The 23334-nt window shown below is 41.9% G+C and overlaps 1 protein-coding gene across 5 annotated transcripts in view; it reads right to left on the bottom strand.

The window, feature by feature from the left end:
• Positions 1-2195: 2195 nt before the first annotated feature.
• Positions 2196-23334, bottom strand: part of LOC110981656 (lysine-specific demethylase 6A-like) — a 31290-nt gene continuing 10151 nt past the window's right edge. For 2 of the 5 annotated variants that reach the window (XM_022239398.2, XM_022239397.2), the window contains exons 2-23: positions 20950-21125; positions 20603-20637; positions 20051-20144; positions 18710-18935; positions 18228-18359; positions 17957-18085; positions 17419-17512; positions 16643-16879; positions 15970-16302; positions 14425-15822; positions 13898-14146; positions 13267-13443; positions 12836-12970; positions 12371-12423; positions 12048-12152; positions 11696-11844; positions 10939-11053; positions 10491-10635; positions 9887-10071; positions 9303-9429; positions 8837-9010; positions 2196-8352 (exon numbers count right to left, since the gene is read on the bottom strand). In XM_022239398.2, coding sequence (XP_022095090.1) covers positions 8326-8352; positions 8837-9010; positions 9303-9429; positions 9887-10071; positions 10491-10635; positions 10939-11053; positions 11696-11844; positions 12048-12152; positions 12371-12423; positions 12836-12970; positions 13267-13443; positions 13898-14146; positions 14425-15822; positions 15970-16302; positions 16643-16879; positions 17419-17512; positions 17957-18085; positions 18228-18359; positions 18710-18935; positions 20051-20144; positions 20603-20637; positions 20950-21043 — 4413 coding nt within the window. In that variant the 5' untranslated portion in view covers positions 21044-21125 and the 3' untranslated portion in view covers positions 2196-8325. Of the gene's footprint in view, positions 8353-8836; positions 9011-9302; positions 9430-9886; positions 10072-10490; positions 10636-10938; positions 11054-11695; positions 11845-12047; positions 12153-12370; positions 12424-12835; positions 12971-13266; positions 13444-13897; positions 14147-14424; positions 15823-15969; positions 16303-16642; positions 16880-17418; positions 17513-17956; positions 18086-18227; positions 18360-18709; positions 18936-20050; positions 20145-20602; positions 20638-20949; positions 21126-21441; positions 21643-21688; positions 22435-23334 lie in introns of those variants that run through there. The other 3 variants (XM_022239395.2, XM_087145596.1, XM_022239396.2) reach the window with 3 other exon arrangements.

Raw genomic sequence — 23334 nt, 5'->3', positions numbered from 1 at the left:
AATAAAATATTAAGAGGAAAAGTTTTTGTACGATTGCCACTTCTTTTTGAATTTGAAAAATAATGAAAAAGGACCTTTTTTAAAATTCCTGAACTAAATCACCGTATCGAAATGTTTTCAAAAAGTTAAAGATTCTACCGTGATTTGAACCGCATGTTCCGTAACTAGAATAGAGGCTTCAGAGTTATAACCACTGGGCTACCGGGACAGTCTTTGAGACATGGCTGTTTTCTTCAGGTGTAAGAATTGGATATCCATTAACTGGGGCATTTTATGCAAAATAGGCATCAAAACGAGGCTGGTTGAATGAGTTGGCGTCTGTGTTGAGCAAGATATTGTGCTTGTTGCGTTGCTTCTTAGTCTTGTGTTCAGGACGTTTGTATCTCTGACCCACGCTAATTGTCGCTAAATAACACGGCATTTTTGATGAGGCAAGGTGCAACGGCTGCAAAAAAGCCTAATTTCTTTTGTCCAAAAGCCGGCGTTAACAATAAAATGTTTCATTGACGGGATTAGGATTAGTGGTCTCGATTTTTTTTCACGCAAGGGTGGATTCGACGAGGGAAAGATCCGAAAATGTCCGCACAAAATCTCTGCTTTCTGGCCGCATGGAGCTCCAAAACCTTAACAAAAATACTTTTTGTGCTTGGTAAGGTCTAATATACATCGCTGTAGTTTCAAAACCCTGAATATATTCATATTGAGGGAGGCGACTGAGCAACCCATCAGGGTCTCGTCTTGCTCGCGAGGCCCAGTTTTCCAAATTTGAACCTAGAGGGCGCCCTTCAATGGATAATACTGCGGCTAGAGAGTTGAACTGTAGACAGAATACTCCTCCCAAGAAAAAGAAAACATTTTCTGTATCCGAAAAATGGAAGAACCTTCTTTTGAATACACCTAAACAAAACACTACATAAACTTAATTCGTTAGGAGAGAGGGATGTTGAAAGTTCACTTGGCCACATCATGTATGTTCTGTAGTTCTTATTTACTTTACAATTTAATAATTGAGTTTAAATCCTATTTAAATTTGCCCCTTAAAGCTGGACTGCCCGTGGTCTAATACAGGTTTTTCAACTTTCCATAAACAGCGCCACCAACGTTTGAAAGTGGAAAGTTTTTGAGTAAAACCAGCCAGTTTTTACGGATCGACTTTCTTAATACTGAGACTTTCGGGATTTTATGACTATAGCCATGTTCAGCCGGCAATTTCCTCTGCAAAAAGCATATTTGTGTGAGATAAAACCCTTCCATCGCCCCGTATTTTGAGATTTTCTCAGAAATTTTCCCCATTGTTATCTACTCAAGCGTAACGGCAAATCGCGGCCTCTAATCCTTATCCTGTCATTGAAACATTTTATTGTTAACGGGGCGTTCTGGACAAAGAAAATTAACCTCTTTTTCAGCCACATAACCGTAACAGTAACTGTCTCCAGCAGCAGCAAAGCAGTATGGTATTATGCATTGAGAAAGAGCAGTGCGTCTTGTAAACAAGGCCAGCACTACGGGGTCAGGGGCACATGCTTACGCTTTAACTCAGCAGGACACGAATTTTTATACGGTGCGTGCGAAACTGCAATTTCTTCAACGAGTGAACGAATTAAAGGTTCAAGATGTATCTCAATTCAATCTGAAAACATCTCCAAATGAGACTGGCATTGCTATCTAGGCCACTTTTTGGTGCACGATGTGTTCTAAACAATTAGACGACATTCGCCCTCTGTCAAAAGCAAAGATCGTATAGCGCCGACGCGGCGCTTGGTCAAAAGTACAAAGTGGGTTTGATGAAGTGATTTTTAGTTGATGCTGTGTAGTACTCCCTGCCCCTACATCAATATTCCTTCCCATTTATCTTTAAATCGAGGTTAACGTCATACCTAATATTCCCCAGTCCTCTAATTTTTATCAATATGATTTCACACAATCAGGGGTTAATAGGAGAGAAAAAAAACCAAGCTGCTTCGGAAGTGTGACGTCACTTCAGTTTAAACCACGCCCACTGCACATGCACTGCACAGAGTTACATGCATTGATTCGCAGTTAATGTGGAACCATCATCGGAACCGGAAGTTAACGCGAAACTTTAGCGATCGCCCAATGGGAGCCTGCAAATCGTGGCGCATCCGCCTTTGTCACGCAGTCACGAACCAGATAGTAACAGACACATCATACAAAGACACCCTTTCTTTCAAGTATTTGCTTTTGCAATAAATATGTATTTCATAAATAAAGTGACAATGTACATTTTTACCAATTGAGAGAGAAACAAAAGTAAGAAAAACTACCTTTCATAATATCCAATCCAGAGAATGAAATGTGCAAACCTTAGTCATAAATCAATCAAAATCTACGATTAAAAAATCCAAAAGACAAGGAAATACGAACTCTACAAGGTTCATTCTGGTGTCGGTCTACTAACACTTCCTCTCATGGCTAATCAGCCAAGTTCAGACTTCATTTTCTAAACACTAAGCACACAGTGGAATGGTTAAATTCTCATCTTTTCTCTTAATCATCACATATTCACAGATCAATCAAATCGACTCGAGACCATCAAACCCTCGAAAAAGGCAATTTATGTATATAATCTATCCACAAAAACGTTCAAATGACATCTCAATTAATTATCAAAATTGCCAATGTTTCTGCATCTACCTCCGTGGCCCGACACAGAATAGAGAGAAACGAAATATTACAACTTTAATACAATATCCGACTTTAGATACACATCATTATTTCTACCATTCTAATGTTTACCTTAAACATCAGAAAAATGAATTCTTTTTACAATATACAAATTGCTTGCACGGCCAGTTCCCATTCCGAAGTTAATGGCCATAAAAATTAATTCCAGTCAATACACATTGTGAGTACAAAACACTCCTATCATTCAGTCTTGCTTAGATTTCTTTTTTCTTTGAAATTTTCTTTTTAATGTTGGTCGTGAATGAATTTTACACTGTATAAACATATTTATAAACTTGTGTCACACTACGAGAACAGTGTATGCAGAACGTTATACAATGTACATGTACATGTATACCGTTATTAAATAACAAAACAGAGGGAGGGGAACGCACAACGGCACAGCACCATAGACTGTTCGTGATGAAAGCATAAATGAAATATCTATCATGATGGTATGAGATGATTCAGCGTATTCTTCAGCTGATCGAGTTTCAAACAATGGAAATTCCCTGTTCAAATTATAAAACTTAACAAAACTGAATCTGCGAGCCTGAAATATGTAAATTCGAAACTGGGTGAAACTTAGGTTAAATTAGTCTTGTTTTCCTTGTAGAATTGGCAAAAATTCCAATGCCCTATATAATACACTATGGAATTTAATATTCTATTGAAATGTGAACTATAATTAAAATGAAAAATCAATATTAATAACACAAATAAAACTATATCTGTACGAATACGTAGTTTTTGAATGGAGGTGAGAAACAAGATGATAACTTCAAACATTCCTGCTCCGAAGTTTCAATGGTAACATTTTGCTGTCAATGTGTAGTATCCAATTTCGCTAAATATGCCAATTTATTGCAGAAAAAACCCCAAAAAACAAAAACGAAATTCATGAACTACTTGATAACTCTACAGAATCAAAGACAGCCACTAGGATGGAACAAAGTTGCTGAGTGCATCTGCTTGCAGACAAGACGATAAATCTCTCTCAAGGACGCCATCCTCAAAGGAAAAGCACAACTACGCATTCAACGTCATCAGGTGCCTGCGTGCGCAGCGTGCAACTGTTCACGTGTTGATCAAAGTATCTTCAAGATACGGTGCAGCCGATGCGTGTTATGAAAATTTGAAGTCCGAAATGTCAATGCACATGGCAATCTGTAGGAAGTGAAGTCACTTGAGAGAAACCTATATACTGCTCTTCAAAAATGTTACAAACACATGTAACGATATCTGATTTCTGCTTACAATGAACATCTGCCAAGCAACTTTCCCCTCAAGCAGTAGCTTCGCAAACCCAACTTCACTGCTGATTTGCAGCATTAAAACAATTACATATTTCAGGTTGTAGCTTCCACTCATATAAAATTAGAGTTAGAAAAAATTACAGAAAAAAATGACTTCCAAGATCTAATAAGCCTCCTTGAAATGGTGAAAATGCGACAATCTTTATACCAATTGGTCGTAATGATATAACTCAAAAACAATGAAATCTGCAACTGTTTCGGACTAATCAAACCGCATTGCCAAAAAGAAAACCAACTTGTTTTTGAAAAAAATGAGTTCTCTTTAATTTTGAACAGTAAGAACAAAGTGTTACCCGAGTTTGTACACTCTGTGAGCCATACTGCGCTACAGCCTGCCCTTTTTACATCCAATATGCGTACTTTAATAACATTTCACCAACTGAATTATACAATCTAAAATTGACTGGTAACGACCTTGAGGTATTGGAAAACACATCTACCACAGGTATGAAATGACAGGTCCAAATATTAGGCACTGTGTGAAGAAAGATTAGATGTGAGAACAGATATCAAAGTTTCCATCTATGACTACATCACATCGAACAAACACACAGTACTCGAGCAAAAGGTGGAGAAAATCCTTGACATACTCTTCATCATCCGCTCAATTCCTTCCCTAACCTCTCCTGAAAAAACTAATGAAGGAGGCCAGCTGCCAAAGTTAGATTGTCAGGCATTCCCAACATTCCCTTCAACCTGTTTGTGTGTAAAATAGCTGTGAGTTGATGACGCTAGCGCTTGTTTCTGAGAGTCACACATAAAAAACCCATAGAGCAGTACCATGCCAAAATGGCTGCTTTGGCAAAACAAAAGAAAATATACACCCACACAAATCCGCAAAGCCAACAATACTTCATTTCACACCAAGGGCATTCTTGTGCCAATTTCCCCAAGTGACCCAAGGCTTGTTATGGTCATTCAGTGTCTTTTGTAGGAATATTTCTCAGTTCAGGAAAAAGAGGGATAAAACTAACCGAAAAGCTGATACTTTCAGGAATATTTTGCATACCACCACTTAAGAATTCAAGCCAGCGCATCTAAAAATTCCCCTACAGACAACCTCTTTCAAGTTCTGACTGCAAATACATTAATAGTATGGAGAAAATAATATCTTGTCCACTTTAACTGCTTGAAGAACAAGGCCCAATATTTACACAGACTACCAAAAAAAAAAAAAACCTGGAAATGATAAAAACTGCAAATCCAAGAAGTTACACCAAATTACCTTTCCATTCTTAACCTTTTTTCCCCCCACAACTTTGAAATAGCAGACCACCCAGGTAGTTGAACAGTATGGTAGAGCACAATACGTTTGGCATTGAAGATCTCAGGATACTGACTATGCATAGAACGCAACAAAGGCAATGGTTTCAAGTTTGCATTTTAGCATCTGCCAATTCAAAACAAAAACAAAAAACATCCAACTCCTCGACTAAGCTTTCGAGAATAGGCCATTTGACATGCCTCAAACACAACAGACTGGGGCTTAAGTAAAATTACAAATTAATGCATTCCCTGAGAGTGGTGTTAAACTTGACAAGTAAAAAAACAAAAACAAAAAAAGTAAAACAAAAACGAAAAATCACCATTTTCCTAAAAGACTACTTTATCAATTACACACCCTTCAGGCTCAAACAAAACAAAGAAAAGATGTCTTGGAAATTTTGCAAAATTTGAGAATTCAATATCTTATACCAATCTCTCAATTTTCAATTTCACAAATAACTGGAATTTCATGCCAGTCATCCATTTCATATTAATTGATTATGCAACTTAACATTTTGATATGTACTTTGTCAAACACGGCATTTATTGTTTGCGACTAGAGACAACTCTTTGATAATCAGATTCTCAAACTGGCATTAACTGAGCCGCTAGTCAGTTTACAAATAAAGCCATTATTTACATATTAACAATTCAATAACATAAATTGAGCGAGGGTCCACGTAGAGAAAGTATTTGTGACTGCTTAATTCTGATTGGCTAATTGCAAATTCATTCACCTCATTTATGTGTGAAAGTTAAATATCAAATATGTCTGACTGCTTACATGTACTATGACAATTTCCTGTTTAAAATGCATATTTTAAAGAAACTGGTTCATTTTTGGAAGGCTATTCTTCCTTTCTTCACTTGACAAAATAAAGTTGACCCTTTTAACACTGCTGCCCCCAACAACAATTAATTTTTTGGTATGATTTCTTAACCCAGGCAGGCATCATGGGACTAAAAAGGCCAAGATTCAGAGAGTTCATTAACTGCCTGGTTATTGCTTTTACGACAAATAATTGGTCCAATCCTTCAAAGAATTCCTTCTACTGGCTATTCTGACAACACCTTTTTTTCCCATGGGCAAGCAATGTGTTATCATTTAAAGAAACCCTTAAAATCTTGTCACTAAATTAGCCAAAATTGTTATCTTGACTCCCCTTCCAAATAAAAAAAAAAGGATAAAAAACAAACAAAACAAAGACAAAGGGCTCTCATTACAGGGATTTTTTAACTGACATGAATATTCAACAGATTCTCCTACACAGCAAAAGGACAATCAACATAAAAATTTGCATAGTTTGGATATTCACTCAGGACTGAGAGCCAAGTCATTCATCCCTTTTTTTTCAACCAGAAGACATTCTTTTAAAATTTTGAGTTTTCAACGTTCATTGTGTGCAATTCCTTAACCAAAGATCCTTCTTCAGCATCGTCCTCTGCTATTAAACCAAAAGTAAGAAACCCACATCAGCTGTCATTTGGAGTGTGTGTTTTCCTAGGCACTAATCATCTTGGTTTGATCAGCAACGAAGAAATGCATTGCAGAAAATTGAAAACAACCAACTCTTTGCATTTTTCCATTCTAAACTGTTTCGAGTGTGGAGCCAAGATGGTGCTTCCAAATTTAGTTGTTGAGATTACTGGGCGTGTACTTTTGTTTAGTGTCACAGTGTGTGCTTGTTTTCTGGTGATTTTTCATGTACCAAATTTGATTCTCCTGATTTGGGAAAACTCAACATGTGCTCCAAGACTCAGTTAGTTTTACTTAAAAAAGGTAATAAAAATCTGAAAATAAAATTAAATAAAAAAAAAAAAAAAAAAAAAAACCAACAACAAGGGCAATTTTTTTTCTGTGTTCATTACACTTGGCCAATGTTAGCATCGACATTACAAATCAAAAGGAACCCAACTTCACAGATGCTCCCAAATCATGTGAATCCTCCAAGCAGATGCTACAACAAACCGTCTGATATTGAAGCTTCTCACAGAGTCCAATTCTAAACATTATCCCTTGAACCTGGGCTCATCATCTTATCAACATGATCCATGCAGCATTTCATGTTGTGGTTAAGTCTGTCAAAAGTGGGATGGGGGAAGAAGCGCAAAATGGCCGGCCCATGATGTCAACTTGACGTCGGTCCCCAATTTCGAGTTTTCTGTTCAGTTTCGACAGCAATCTCTATTTTGTGATGATTACAATACCTTTGTTACGAGTGCATATCCTTAGCTTCTTTAGCCTTCGTGCGGTCTAATCACAACACCGTACTCTACAGTTCCCTACAATCGTGCCGGCATCACGACTATTGTTTACCAGAGTGAAGCCAAATTATTTGGGTGAGCTGTCAACAAGGTGGTGTTAAGATGCCACAACATATAAGGCTAATCAATTATATGCAACAGATGCATTGTCTTCTCCAAACATTCACTGGTACTCGTTAAATACATCCATTGGTGTTCAGCAGTGTATAAGCAAACACTAGTTACAGGGGTGCAGGTCGTTCCTTTTGATACAGATGCAGCTGAAAAATGTCTTGGGTTGAACTGAACTTTCCGTTTCTAAACACTCAGCGACTGTAATGGGAGTTTCATCGGTTTTGAATTTGTTGCGCTTGAATGGCAGTTGCTATGTTGCAACCTGTCATTCTGTTGACTGGCTTGTCACCATTTCCTTTATTGAAACACTTACACAGCACTGCTGGCTTGAGTCCACAATGTGTGATGGTCGACATTGCCTCAAGTCAGCTGTATTGCAGGTGATTCTCTCTGAGAGTGAGGGGCTACTGTTTGCTTCCTAGCACTCGAGATGTTGGGCTGCATTCAACTCAAACTCTTGCTTTGACAGAAATCTGACTGATGCGTCCTGTTTTTTTGTCCTTTTCCACCATTTAACACTGTCCATGTGATTCTTGTTTGTAACCGGTTGATGGTTTGGTTTGACTCTAGGGAGAGGCGCTTTGGTCCCACTGCTGTACCGCTGTCATTAACGGATAGGTGACTCGGATGTGGACTGTAGCCGGTACTCTGCAGCAGCTAAATGGCTGCAGATCCTCCGTCATGTTGAGCCTCGACTCTCATCCTTCTGTGGAGATAAAATATTTGGAGAGGGAGTCAGCAAAATGGGCAATCCAAATTGATTGGTGTTTCTTTCAACAAAGTAATGCGCGAGGTCTTTTGCTGATGCCTTTTTGGATGCCTCTGATGGTCGCCTTCCATACATCCTGATCCAATGTGAGCATCCTCAACTCGGTGGTTCTGTGTTATGCACCAAGCCAAGGGAATTCAGCGACAATGTCCTCTGGCAAGACACGCTGAAACAATTTTTTTTTCTCATCCAGGGAAAAATGGATAACTGATAAAATAAGGATCCACATGCTGTCTCTGAAAATATTGTCATCGGGTAAAGTGAGAATTTGCTTGCTCGTGAGGAAGAACACAGGAGTTTTGCCTGTTACTCTAGCCTGAAGAATCTAGAAGGGTTAAGATTAAGCTCTCTTTTTTCTCCCTTTTTTGTTGGGGGGGGTTGGGATTGGGTTACAGACCAGGGTAGAGACTACATTACCTACCTCGGGTACATGGAGGACAAAGGCATCGTAGGCATCCATTAGGTCCTGCAGTTTGTACTGTTCCAGCACCACGAAGCCCTCCAAGTTGTGACTGGCTTTGCGGGCACAGTCCTGACAATGGACCTCATACTTTCGATCCTTCTCCGTCGTAAAGAGAATGTTGAACACCTCCACCTGGTATGAGAAACAAGGAAGAAATGAGGAGGTCAAGGTCGGCGCAGGGGTCCTGTCTTTGTCCAGTGTCCCTCGTTTGAATTCTAACCTGACAAGTTAGTGGCATTGGGGTGTTCAGTTGATTCTGAATTTGCGTTGGTGATATTTGGACTCCTGTTTTCCTGGATTCTGTCCTTACGGCTAAAACTGAAATCATTTCTGCTTCTCATTTCCATTTTAAACCAGCGAGTGTGTCAGAGGTGTGCTCAAGTAGTGATTAGGATGCCCTGCAGCGACTGGGATCACTGGTTACCTCACAGTTGACGCAGTAATGTGCAGTTTCATTCTTGGCTCGGCCATGCCAATGCACCTCCACCCCCATCTCCTTCAGGAGGTCCAGCGTCATCTGCGTCTGTTTGAGCGTCCGCAGTAAGCAGTACCTGGAACGAGGGACATCACGATGTTGTTAACAGGGACCTCTATACACAATTTAGAAAACACTCAGTCATTTTGATCCACACCAAGGAAATTCAGTGCTTTTCCTGAACTTTTAGAAAGAAAGAATTATACTGAAGTTATACAGAAAATGAAAATTGTAGTCTGACACACTTTCACTTTTCCTATTTTGTTTTTCTCAGAAACTTAATACCCTGTTTTTAGAAGCCGATGACGTCGGGAATTTCACTTTCCAAAATAAGCTGTGGGGGGAAAAAGTGTTGTCGATTTCCCGAGAAAGGTTCATCTCTTGTCCTTAAATATTCATGCCTCAAGAGACCGGACAGTGCTATTTGAGAGTCTTCCCTTAGTTCTTCTCAAAATTCCTAAGAACGTCCAGGGAAATTTTCACCAATCTTTTCCAAGTGCTCTTTTTTTGAGCACATCATCTTTATTCCTTACTTCATCATCTCGAAGAGTTTGGGCTCGGTGATCTTGATGTTCCTGGCCATATTCCAGGAGAGATGAACCATGGGAACGATGGACTTGTAGCCCTGCAGCTTATTCCACTCGTAGCGTTCCACTGACAGCTTGTACTGGCTGCTGATCAGTGGACCCACATTCCATGCTATGTTATTGCACCAACCCTGACCAAAACAAAATCAACACAAATCAGTGGAAGTTAGTGGATGAGCAAATCACATTTGGTCTTGCATCCCACTGACAGAAAGAGTACAATTAACCAGATCGAATCAACACATTGAAGTAGGATTATCACTTTTGATATCTTCCTTCTACAATTAAAATAATGATAGTCTTCAATGGGTCCCAACAGATAGGCTGGTACTAAACACCAAAAAAAAAATCAGGATTTTGATATTTATTGAGAGATTGCAACAGACATCTCTCATGTGAAGATAAACACTACAATTTCTTCAAAAAACTTCGCCAAAAAAATGATATTGAATAGCACAATCGATCAACGCCTGCTAGTCTAAATATTAACCAAACTCTACAAGTGTTTCATGTGTAAGTGCTGGACTCTACAGTTGCTCCATGTACTTACCACTGCCTGCACCCAATGCACAGCCCCTGCGTTGACCCACACCAAGTCACCTGGTCGCTGTATGAATCTGTACACAGGAACATTCTCCTCATACAAATCTTCCAACACAGGCCACCACGACCCCTTCAGGAAGTTGATGTTATACCTGTGGAAAAAACAAGGGGAGGAGTTACAGGTCATCAATATGCATGACTATACGTGAGTTATTCATGATGTAACAAATATTCCAAAAGACATATCCCAGCAAAGACAAGGGTTAAAGTCATGAAACAGAACTTTTCCTATTTCCATCAACAGAGGTCTGATATGCAGAGCAATAGAGGCTTTACGCGGTAGCCATCTTGCAGGGCAGGTCTTTTATTCTGCAGGGAAGCCTCCTTTGTGCATTCCCTTTGGAACAAATGCACTGGCCTGCAAGATGGCAGCTGCGCACATCCTCTGTACCTACCTCTCTGTCAGACTCATAATGGTCCCCCAATAGGAGTTACATACAGCAAACCATTCACAGTCTCCTGGACCAATGTTGACGTTCACGGAACACATGTTGTTATTCTCTTGGTGACCTATTGACAAAGAAGTTTTCACAAGTCGTTGGAATCTACTCAACGATGACAGAAAATTGTATGTTACGGGCTCCGGGTTCCCAATTTGAGTATCTGGATCAGTAGTAGGTGATCGGTGAGTGTTGCTTCATGCTAGAGACTCAGCGTCTCAGCTCAAGAATACCACTACTCATTAACCATTCATCACTTCCAGAAAACTCCAGAAATATCTGTTTCCCAACAGTTCTGAATAATCCAATTTCCATTTTTAACATACGCTGGCATTTAGGGTTCAACAACAAGTAAAATTACAGTGTCGGCATCAAATCTTGAAAGCCAGCAAAAACATCCTTCAGGGATTCTCAGGACACAAGTCTGGACAGTCAGAGCACCAAATCATGTCATGTGATATCATTAGCCAGAAAAATTAACGAATGATTTCAAAAGTGATCAGTGCTCAGAAGTTGCAATGTGCAATTGAAATGAACTATGTTGCGTCTTTTATATTTATCTATAGGTAATACGAACATAATGCCTAAGTGCTTTCATGAAATCTATACCTCGGTTAGACTTGAATCTATTATAAGGTAGAAAAACTGTGAACTCTGCCTAGCGTAGTTTGTGCACCGAAATTCTCTCCAGCCTGATTGGTTGATAACTTACCCGGTGTTCTGCTCCCTGGTACTTTCATGTACAGCTGTACAGTATTCATACCAAGGATGGAGTGACCGACATGACTCAGCATGTTGCCTGGTGACACGATGCGAGTAAATGCTGGCAACTTGTTCAACTCGTGTAACTGTTTCTTCCACCTGTGGATTAATCACAAGTACTGTATTCAAACCAGGCCATCCATGACTGACCAATTAGATTTTGTTGGCACTCAAATTGACTATAATTTTTATTCTATGGGTATAAATTGAGGAAGAGTGGTAGTGAATAAGTTATGAAATAAATGAATAGGTTGTGAAAACTGATTGCACTGAACACATTGACCTCGTGTAAAATTCCTTACTTTTTCTCATCGGAGAGATCAACGTTTGTTCCAAACTTCAGCATCTTGAATTCCCGTCCACCCTCTCGCCCTGCTGGAGCCACGCCTCCATTGGACTTCTTTTTCCTACAGAAAGAACCAAAAAAATAAAAAAAAAGATTCCTCTCATTCACTTCAACTGGTAGAATTTCTGGGTCCATAAGTCTACACGATTTGATACCTTAACACAAAGCAAATAAAATATGAAATTTAAATGAATGCCGGTTGAAAAGACTTATTGTCAACCTCGTTATTCCAATTGCTGTTTACACCTGTTACTGTACTGAACTCGATCAGGGTCCTACCTTTTGGTTGAGAAGGGGTCATCTGCCATTGATTTCTTCTCGTTTTCTTCCTGCTGGACAAAAATCAAGTGCAATTATCCGGAAATAGAGATGGCATCATCAACTACATTGACAACTACGGAATTTTGTTTTGAACTACGGGTAAATCATGACTGTTCAAGAGCTTAAAACTGTAGAATCCCACCTTTGACAAACAGTATGCTGTGCTTGTTGATATGAACCTGGTTTTGAGTGATTCGGCCAGCTAGAATAACTCTGGAAGAGACCTTGTTATATCTAACTTTTACTCAAGTACAGAGAATGAACCAATGAGTTCCTACAGGGTAGTTGATCTTGATGGGGTATGAAATCTCCCAAACAAAATGCCTCAGGAGTTTGACGAATGCAATCGAGGTTTACAGAGTTGGCCATGACTTCTTTAAGACCTCGAATACCAAGCGATGTTTCTGGCATGCCTGGACTTACCCTTAGGCTTTCTGTGAATGAGGAGGCCTGGTACTGGGCATACTTGGCGATGGTGGTGAAGGAACGACTGCTCTCACACTTCCAGACCTTCTTCAGACCAGCCTGGTCCCAGTTCTCATCAGGAGGTTGTTGCCTCTGGGTAAGGAAGGAAAAATCTTTGATATCAAAATTTAGAATCTGCCAGATGTTCTGGACATGGAATAGTCAGTAATTCATATTCAACACAAGTTTTATTTTATTTTAACAACAGAAAAGAGGGTTTGCATGGCTGCCATCTTGCGGACCAGCGCTTTTGTTACACAGGGTATGCACAAAGGAGGTTTCCCTTTGGAACAAAATAACTGCCCTGCAAAGATAGCTCTATACCTCTATACACTAACATAAATTTTACTTAGAAAAAAGCAAATGAAATGTCTTTCTAAATTGCTCACCTGTGTTCTTACTTCTACTGGATGGTCACCGTGTGTTTCCACCAGCGTTTTGGTTGAGAATAGTCCCAAGTCCAGCTTGAGTGCGGCAGCCAGACCTCGGATGACCGTGATGGGCTGGGTGGGTGACATGCAGTACTCAGCCAGGGCTGGTGAGTAGGCATCCATCTTGGTTTCAACCTGTTAGCGGCAAGTGGATAATTAATTGGTTGAGCTAGGTACATTGGTTTGGTTGGAGGCAAATCTGTTTGCTGAGCACAGTGAGTTGCTTGGATAAGTAGAGAGTGACTTGTGAGTGTTACTTCAGAGCAGAGACTCAGTATCCCAGCTCAAGAATACCACTTCTCATCAACCATTCATCACTTCTAAGAACAACACCCATAATTCAACATGGAATCTGGGAGAAATCAGACATCTAAAAATCTACAGCTTTTAATATTTTCATAAACATTTCACTATCCTCTTTGCAAAACCGAGGATTCTGAACTCCCTATGTAGTGCTTAGATTAAGGGTCAAATGTGGTGTTTCCTTCAATAAAAATTTTTTTTGCTTCTGAAAAGATTGTTGCTACTATCCCAAATGACCTGAAAATAACTCTACTCAAAGCATTCCCAGTTATGTCCAACTACTCACATAGACGCTTGGCGTTGGAGGATTGAGTTGATCTTTGGGCAAGGGCGGATAGGGGGCCGGTGGGGGTGCTGGTGGAGGCATCTTCTCCAGCAAGATGTTATTGTTCCGTAGCCCGTTCTTGCCCAGCTTGCGGCAGGCCTCCAGGACCTTGGCCGAGCTAGAGTATATGGAGAGACCCGAGGGGGACAGGCAGGGGGAGGTGGCATGACTACCTCGGCCTAACGAGATGGAGGTATTGATGGATAACGTCTGACGAGAAGGGGAATTAGGGGAAGTAGAATGTTACAAACATGACAGGTGATATACAGAAAGGTGAAAAACAATCTGTTTTAGTTCAAAACTTGGATAAAAGGCAACAGCTGATACAAAAGAGAAAACAAAGAATTGAGAAACCTGAAACACTTAGAACAAAATGAAACACTTCGGTAAAGAAACAGGTTTAGAGAAAACTTCAATATTAAAGAAAGAAAAAAAATACAGGAAAAGTGTCTTAACATTACGAGGGCTATTCAAATATGAAGGCCTACCCGATCATATTGACTTGTTCCCACACCATTGACATGGTTCTGGACACAGCTTTCAGCAATGCTGTCCTTACGTACCACAGAGCCCCCCATAGGAGAGCCCATACCAGACACAGTGTTCATACCATGCTCTCCTGACCCATGGTCTATCTGTGATAAATGACTGGACACACTGGGTGGAGTTCCCACTGACTGGGCCGGAGAGGCAGAGTTCGTCATGGCATTACTCAGCCCAGATGTCACACTGTTCAATCCCTCCATGGGTATGGCGTGAGCGCCATGACTGGAGCTTGCTGGGTGCAGGGGCGAGCCAAGCCCGGCTGTTCGGTGCTCCGGAATCTTCGGCTTGCAATCAACACCGGGATGGAATGCCTGTGAGTAGATGCTCTCCGAGGAGTTGATGCTGGACGTGACTGGGGGTGGGGTCTTGAAAACTCCGCCCTCGTGTCTCGAGTTATTTGAGTCATGTGATGTTCCCGGCCCCATGCCCGATGGCATAGTACTGAAGAATGCACTGCCCGCGTTGCTGTGTCTAACGCTTGTGGGGTTCTCACCAGCGACACTAGGGGAGGTACCTCCCATGAAGTTCGCGCTACTTTTGCTCGAGGCGGCGCCGTCTGTGTGGGACAGCTGGGCCAGCATAGAGTCTGCGATTTCCTGAGGGGACATGAGGCTCTGGGGTTCCGCCCCACCCCCTGTCCGAGATTTGAACTCGGCGAGCTTCTGGTTCATGTCCACATTTTGGGGAGCTACCACGTTCGGCGCAGGGAAGTCAAGGGACTTCTGGAGGGGCGTCTGGGCATGTCCAGGACTGCTGGCTGGCCCTGGGGGTGTGACCATCCTCTTGGGTCCATGCAATGGGGAGGCTGTGCCTGACCGGCTCTGCAGAGAGCCCGCGACAGCCTGATTGTTGAATAGTTCCTGGGTCTTTGGTGCGTCAGCTGGGGAAGGATGCCTTGGGAAACTCAGCCCTGGTGTCTGTGCGCTGGATACGGCCAGTCCAATATTTGCAAATCCGACACTAGTGGCTGTGTTTCCTGCAGGAACAAAGGCTCCTCCGGTGCATACTGCCTGACCTCCTCCATTGGCAGTCACCACTACGCCCGATCCCACTGCTGACACTGCATTCCTCCCGGATGTCCGACTCAGCAGGTCTAAGTTCGTGGTTCCGGTCGAAGCGGGCAGGGCATCCACGGGCTGGGCCTGGCCCGCCCATGTCAGAGTGTTGCCCAAACCTGAATCTCCCTGTTGGGATGTGTTACGAAGGCCACCGAGGTTTGGCAGGGCTGACTGTTGCTGGCTGCTGCTTGCACTGCTGGTTGGGAGTTGCAGATGCCCACCAGCTGCTTGCTGCTGTTGCTGCTCCTGCTGTTGCTGCATCTGCTGATGCTTCTTTAACATCTATAAAAGAGAGGACAAAATCTGACCTGCACAAACAGCTTCAAAGGACTGCAATAAGGTTGGCAGATGCCAAAGAATCATGATCGATATAAAGAGATATTCTAGAAGGGTTTTCAGATAGGATTGTTTTGGTGCCAGGCTGCTCACCTGCTGATGATGTTGCTGCATGAGCCACAGATTATGCTGCAGGTGCTGCATAACTACCGTCTGCTCGGGGCTCAGGTTGGCCTGGTTCTGCTGCAGCTGCTGCAACAGCGCCACCTGCTGCGGCGTCAGGTAGAAGGACGGCGGCGAGGGGGACTGTGGCTGCTGTTGCTCGCGGGACTGAACCGGCTGCTTGGGCTGGCCAGGGGTAACGCTGGGAGCTTGCTGCTGTTGTTGCTGCTGTAGGGCCTGCTGCTGTTGTTGCTGTTGCTGCAGCAGTTGCTGTTGTTGCTGCTGCTGCTGTATACTCAGAAGCTCAGCTACTGAGGTGGAAGACTGGGTTAGAAAACAATTCATGACAATTAAAACGTCTGCCATAAATTGTTTTGTAGAACACAAAACTGTTACCTACTTGATTTTTATAATAACACTTTCAAGGAAGAAAAGACAAAGTATGTGTCTAAACAGATGGTTTTTTTAACTAGAAAAGAAAAATAAAGTTGATCAGTGGTTTTTCAAGTTGAACACCATGCAAGGAACAATCTTGATGTAATATTAGCAAAGACTTGGGCAGATCAAGTTTAGTTTAATCTAGGAAGCAACTATCTGCTTTAGACAACTGGGGATGTTACATTTTCTATCTATCTACAGTGATTCACTTCATGGTCCAACTAACCTTCTTCTTTTGCGCAGCCGAGTTTTTTCGGCGTTTGGGTGCATTGCCGGGTTGGGTGGTTGTTGAGCTGGAGGAGGCGTTGGTCTGGGCCCCACCCACAGAGACGGGCGGCGGCTGAGTCGGCAGGCAGTTGAGTGCAGCATTGGGGACGGTGGTGAGTTGATTGGTTAGTTGGTTGGGGTATGGTGGGGGAGGCATGGCTTTGGTGACAGCTACCGTGGGCGGTATCATGCGTGCCTGCAAAAATGGACACAAATACACAAACAAGAGGGCTTTTTATTTCAAGACTTGTTGGCTGATGAACATTACAGGAAAACATGCAAAATGCAACTAGCTCTGGTATTAAACATGGCTTCACTCACAAAGAGATTTGACATGTCCCTAAAGATAAGACATTGTCATTTAGTTGAAATCTTAGAATACTTTCCCTCCAAGAGGTAGAAATTCATTTATAACACCTTCATTCATCCAAGGAAAAATTTGAAGAAGAATCTGACTAAGATATGAATACAGAATCAGAAGAAAATTGGACCAAATTTGAACACTTTAAGCTTCCACACTGGACTTGAAATAAAACTCTGAAATTACTGGCTCTGACCAAGTTAGCATTGCTAAGAAACCATTTTAAACCATTAAAACCTTTACTTGTCAACCTTTTTTGCTCAGCAATAAGTGGTTGAAACCAATCCAATGCTACTGACAGTGCACGGCGTCGAGATTGGAAGCCTGGCTGTTAGGGGCTTAGCAAAATCTCTTTTCTGGTAAACGGGTTTCACCTGTTGGATTGTGGTCATGTTGCTCTGTCTGGATGTCAGCTCAGCAGGAATAGGAAGACTCCATGCCTCCTCAATACTTGGCAGTGTTTTGCTTCTGTGTGGAGATAAATGCAAAGTGTTACCCTGAGTTAAGACAGTGCCATCCTGTGGCTGCCGACACTGAAGTCAGAATTGGAACATCCATTTGACAAGCCTGCAGATAACGAGCCAAGCAGCTGTGTGAAAAATGCTATTTACATTAATGCACATGTATAACAACTGCCATTTAGAGCCTTGAAAGTGGACATAAAGTCGCGCAAAACTCTGCACGTCGAGGCAACGTTACCTTAGTTACCAACATTACCTTTTTTCTGGAAATCGGTATGCTCTGATTTATCTTTAAGTTCTGTAAACATAAAACTTGTGGTAATTCCCCTCTGGTTCATTCAAGATGCAATGTTTTCTTTTCAGGAGAGTAGCTGGAATAGCTAAGATAGAAACACGGCATTAAACGGACTAATGGGGAACTCCTTTTTAGTGTCCAGAATGAGAAACTTACTTTGTTTGCATATGTAACTGAGGCAGTGCGTTGACCTGGGCTTGTAACAATTTGATCCTTGGTCCGAGAGACGTCGTCCCACTGTTCTTAGAACACTTTGAGGCATTCATGTAGCAGGTAAGTGCATCCCTGTGTAAAGAAATTTAAACACAGTTTTGAAATTTGAGCCTGTGAAAGATGCAATACCAGAGGAGTTACATTTGTATTGTGGAAGAAAAGCAATGAAAGTGCAATAGGACTTTGACCTGTAGGGGTGTAAGTACCGACTCACCTCGGTTGACTACAAGCTTCGTAGAGTATGCCAAGGTCGGTCCAGGCTGCTACGTGTGTTTTATCCAGCTGTACAGCACAGATGTAGGCCTGGAGAGCATCCATGGGCTGGTTCTGCTGCTGGTAAAGCACTCTGTCATAGGTGGGAAAAAATGGAAGCAAGAACTTGACCTCCAAGGAAGACAGAAGGGTATCTCCAAACCAGAGATGGAAGAGGGAAGCTCTAACTGCTCTGAGAGAGTAAACATTTACAGCTATAGGGAAGCCTCATACCAGGGAAGTGCATTATGATTGATTGTTTTATTGGTATGCTCAATCTGCAAAGCTGTCCTGTAGATCCAATGACAAGCAGAAGTTGGGCTCACCAGGAGCAGTTGTGAGTATTTATAAAACAATTGATGACAAAATAACTGATAGGCTTTAAGTTACGTATCCACAGACTTTCAGAGTAAGACCCAAGTAGTGTTCATGGTCTTCACCTACCCTATTGAGCACCAGGTGTCAGCATTGGCTTCCGACTTGTCGATGGAATGCCGGTAAGACGTGAAGGCATCGTGGACCTTACCACTGCTGGAGTAGCAGCGGCCCAGGAAGTACCAAGACTGACCGCTGTTGGGATCCACCTCCAGGGATTTGATGAGGAACTGGATGGCTTTGGTCTCCCGGGAGGCACTGTCGCCAAGTTGCTCACAGCTGTGATGGAGCCAACCTAGAGGATGACAGGAAGTGGGTCATCAGTGGGCTATAGTCTACAGGATAGTCACTTATTGATTATCCTCGGATGAACAATAGACTATCCACTGGAGGATAGTGAATATCAACCAGAGGATAGTCAGCAATGAAAGTAGACTATTCGCTAGTGGATAGTTGCACTTCAGTGAATACCCACTAGTCTGCAGTGGTTACTGCGACTACGGGACAGTCCTACAAATATGAGCTAAAGTACCACAGGATAAGGTAGAGCAAGGGTAAATTCACTTAAAGGTAGAAGAGCAATGGAACATGAGTGGACTGTTGACTAATGGATGGTCACAGTGAGCACGGAGTGGTTGATGGTAGACTGACCAAGATTTGGTTTTCCTGAATGATGACACTGAAAGTAGTACCAGACGAAACTGGAAATACCCCCCAAAATAAGTCTTCCTTGACGTTATCAACATGTGTTAAGTGCTTACATCTGATGAAACTGAAATTGGTTCAGACAAAGTGTAAAGTAAGAAATTGAAAAGTACGTGGTTTCGATGAATCTGTGACGTCCTGATTCAAGGAAGGTTCCATCACAGGAAAAGAAACTCCATTTGGGAGATTCCATTTTAATTGCTGCCTGAGTTCTGTACAAGGCAACTTATCCCTCTGCAGACATGGATAATTTAAGGCTGTGTCTGAAACAGGCTTCCAGAGGTATGGCTAGGTCTATTGTCAACGCATCTCCGCACATTTCCAATGGAGGGGAGACCTAGACCTAGCTCTAGACAACAGATTTGGATGCAGTCTAAAAATACAAAGACTACATTCTGAACTCAGTCACGACACCAGACGTTTGGCTGCATCAGACTATAGTAGTTTCATAACATATCACTGAGCATGTGATCAATGAGGATGCTTTTTGAAGGCTTATGGGAAATCCGTGGTAAGGGGTCGTTCACCTTCTCTACCATCTTTATTCTCTGCTGTCCCAGAACATCTTACAGCAGCTAAGCATGCAAATTTTCTTATCAAAAAACAAGTTTTGTAAGAAAGCAAAAACAAGGAGAGACACAATCATGGGCAAAATATAACCATACAACTTTGATCCGGCCTACGACTGATGCCAATTGTCCTTACCCAGTTGTCTGAGAGAGTTGGCTTTGACGGTATCCGGCAGAGGAATGAAGGACAGCAGTTCTTCGTACGCTTGAACTGACGTTTGATACTTGCCCTGTGAAGGCAGACAACCATCCCAGATATTTCAATAAATTCAACTGCAAAATTTCACACTTGAATATGAAAACTTGAACTGCTTTAGTAATTTGTGGGGTTTCCAAACAATCTCTGTAGGATTCGGGGGGGGGGCACTGTAAATCATCCACTATTTAAGCGGTGACACCATTATATAAGCTACTGTCAGTGACTTGGCAAGCCCAATGAGATAGTGAGTACACTTTCACATTTATACATTTCGTACACATAAGAATTCACTATAGATCCTTAACTATAACTGGTACAGTTGACTATCCGCACAAGTCAGTAATAAAACTATGGGACCAAAAATTCAAAAATGCTAAATGCTCTTATAAGCGAACTGACACAGGCGATAATGTAAAGCTTTCGTGATGTATTTTAAATGTATTGTAAAATAAACAGAAAAAACTTTTAACTTTAGGTCTGACCCCTTACCTGTATTTCATGCAAATGTGCAATGTGGAACTTGACTGCAAAACAAATGGAAAGACAGAAATTATAAGTTTTACGTCTGGTGTTTGAGAGCGTAGTACTTTTTTTAAAAAATAAGTGCTTTTCATTGGAAAATGCTTACACTTCTCACTTGTGGGGGTGAGTGAAGTTGTAATCCCTGGAGGCGTTTGAAACCTTTAATTCACATTGAAACTTCTTTCACATGTCAAATGGTATCCTACTGCTTTCAAAATATCGCTGTAGACCACGGAATTTGGACCACTGTGTGAAGTCTTTAGCATAGTTCCGATGTGGGTTAATGCATAAAACACGAGTGTATCTGGACTTACTTTCAGCTTTGGTGAGAGAGCACAGAGAGGAATCGATGAGAGCGAGCTGGTAATGTTTCAGGCCAGATTCATAGTCCGAGTTCACCTTGAACATGTGACCCAGTCGCAGATGAACCTCATTGGCCCGCTGGAAGCCGGGGTCGATGTAGAGAACCTGCTGAAATGCACGGATGGCCCTGGAAGGTGCAAAACAAGACTATTATGAAGTAATAATATAAATATTTATATTAACGAGAAAGGGGGAAAAACTGAAAGGTCTCAAGTGTACAACACCAATGTCACACATAAAGGGAACCGTGCCAAAATATTACTGGCAACAAACTTCTGAGACAGAATCAATGAAACACACTTCTGGTGTCAACCACATGTACTTTTATTTGTCCTGGATTTAAAAATGGCAATGATAATTGAAGGTCACTTGATATGAAGTGTGCCAGCAAATATTATTCTAGTGAATCACTTGGGTGAACATAGTAAATTGGATGAACATACAATTACGTGTTGTTTTGTTCAAAACCATCAGGAAGGTGAAGAACATTCAGCCAGTAATGACAGGAATAACAAATGACTACATTCACACCATCCAGTGTGATCAGCCAATCAACCGCAGCCGGTGTCACTTCTATACTAGCGCTTGGAAACCTAGCCACACAATGCCATCCTCACACTCACACATACACCACAGGAAAATCCCTTCCAAACTACCATCACTGCACATGTATACAACATGACCACGTACATGCCATCACTGCTGCGTCACGGCCACAGGACGTCACTTCCCCCTTTTGTAAAGTCACTGAAGTCATTCATGGACTGAAATGACCCGGGCTGGATGCACGGGAAATGCTTTTAATCACTGCTCAGCGCAGATTCCACTGTCTAAATATTTTACTTCTTTTTCTTCCAACTCCCACGCGCAGCGGACTCTCGACTGACACGGGAAACGGGGATCTCCAGTTGATAAAGTTGGATGGGATTTCAGCCCTTAAGCTTCTTGTGGAGATCCTCAGAGTATTACAGAGGGTCATTCCTGATGTCAGATTGAAAGCCACACTGACCGGTAGTAGCAGGACGACCACGAACATGACTCGTGAACACAGGAAGTTGAGAAGCTTTTCTTTTTTTATGGCAGAAAAAGGGACGGAAGTCTCTTATACCTCGAGGCTTTGACGTTAAGGACACACTGCTCTTTACAATTCTGAAGAATCCATGTTAGGTTCTTGCTTTCACTGGAATTGCTGTCTCGGAAGTAGGAAACACGGGAGAGTAAAAGTTTCTTGGGCCTTATCAGGGGAATTTTGCTGAAAGACCTGTGAAGGAGACAGTCTGGATTACAACTCCCAATACTTGGTGTGAGATGTTTGTTGAGAAAACTTAAAGGGGGAATAAAAATAAAAACTGGTCTTGTTCTTTGCTGAACACAGAATTTACATGTACACACACAAGCATGTGCATTCAGATAATACAATACAGAACAGTATTACAACAATGTGCTACAACAGAAAAGAGAAATACACTGTATACATTTGTATACATTGTATAAAAACAAAGTCCAAGCATCTGCTGGTATGCTTAGGAGTTGTTGAGCTCCAAGTGGCAGAGGCTAGGACCTGATTGATGGGGGACTCCCAGCTGCAAGACAGAGGTCAAGATCACATGGAGCCCAGGGTGGAAACATAGAGCCACATCCACCTGCCACTCCAACTATCAAGGCTTGTTGACAAACAGACCCACAGCCATTGTGACTAAGAGTTATAGACGTCAACATGCACAAGACTAGGCCACTTCCGGAGAATACATACAAATATGGTTTAGGATGCACGTATATAAGGCAAAGTGGTTGGCTATCCACCAAGTGACAGACTGGTCTTTAAAATTATCACAAGGAAAGTTCTATCATCACAGGCGGGAGAACGATGATCAGTTGCTTGAATCCTACCCTCCCCCGATACGTCCTGGGTCTTTTCAAATCTCTCATAGCAGGAATCCCTTTTGGTAGCTCCACGAGTCCTTGTACTTTAATTTTCAAAGAGGTATCGAGCATCTTGCAAAGTAAGTAAGTAAATAAGTCTTGCAAAGAATGTGGATGGGTTAGGATTAATCCAAACTTCTTGAATCCTTCAGAATCTCCTGACCGTTTCCTGAAACGAAGACTTTATTAGCCTAAGGCAACGTAAGTTACGATGTGGTTACTGCAAGGCCCAAAATTGCAGTTTTCTGTGCAGAAAACATTGTCTAGCATATTTGTGCAAAACAGATATCAGCACAGAACCGATCACAGAAAGCACTTGTTTTGCTAAGCATATATTATCTGTGCTTTGCACCAAATTAGCTGTGTGAAATTGGCCCAGCGGTTTGGGATTTGGACAGACTTGGGCATTTTCT

The sequence above is a fragment of the Acanthaster planci genome, linkage group LG14 (assembly GCF_054643075.1).
Source record: "Acanthaster planci isolate LZ-2023a linkage group LG14, COTS_SCS, whole genome shotgun sequence".
In the NCBI taxonomy this organism is placed as follows: Eukaryota; Metazoa; Echinodermata; class Asteroidea; order Valvatida; family Acanthasteridae; genus Acanthaster; species Acanthaster planci.
This window is presented reverse-complemented; position numbering and strand designations above follow the sequence as displayed.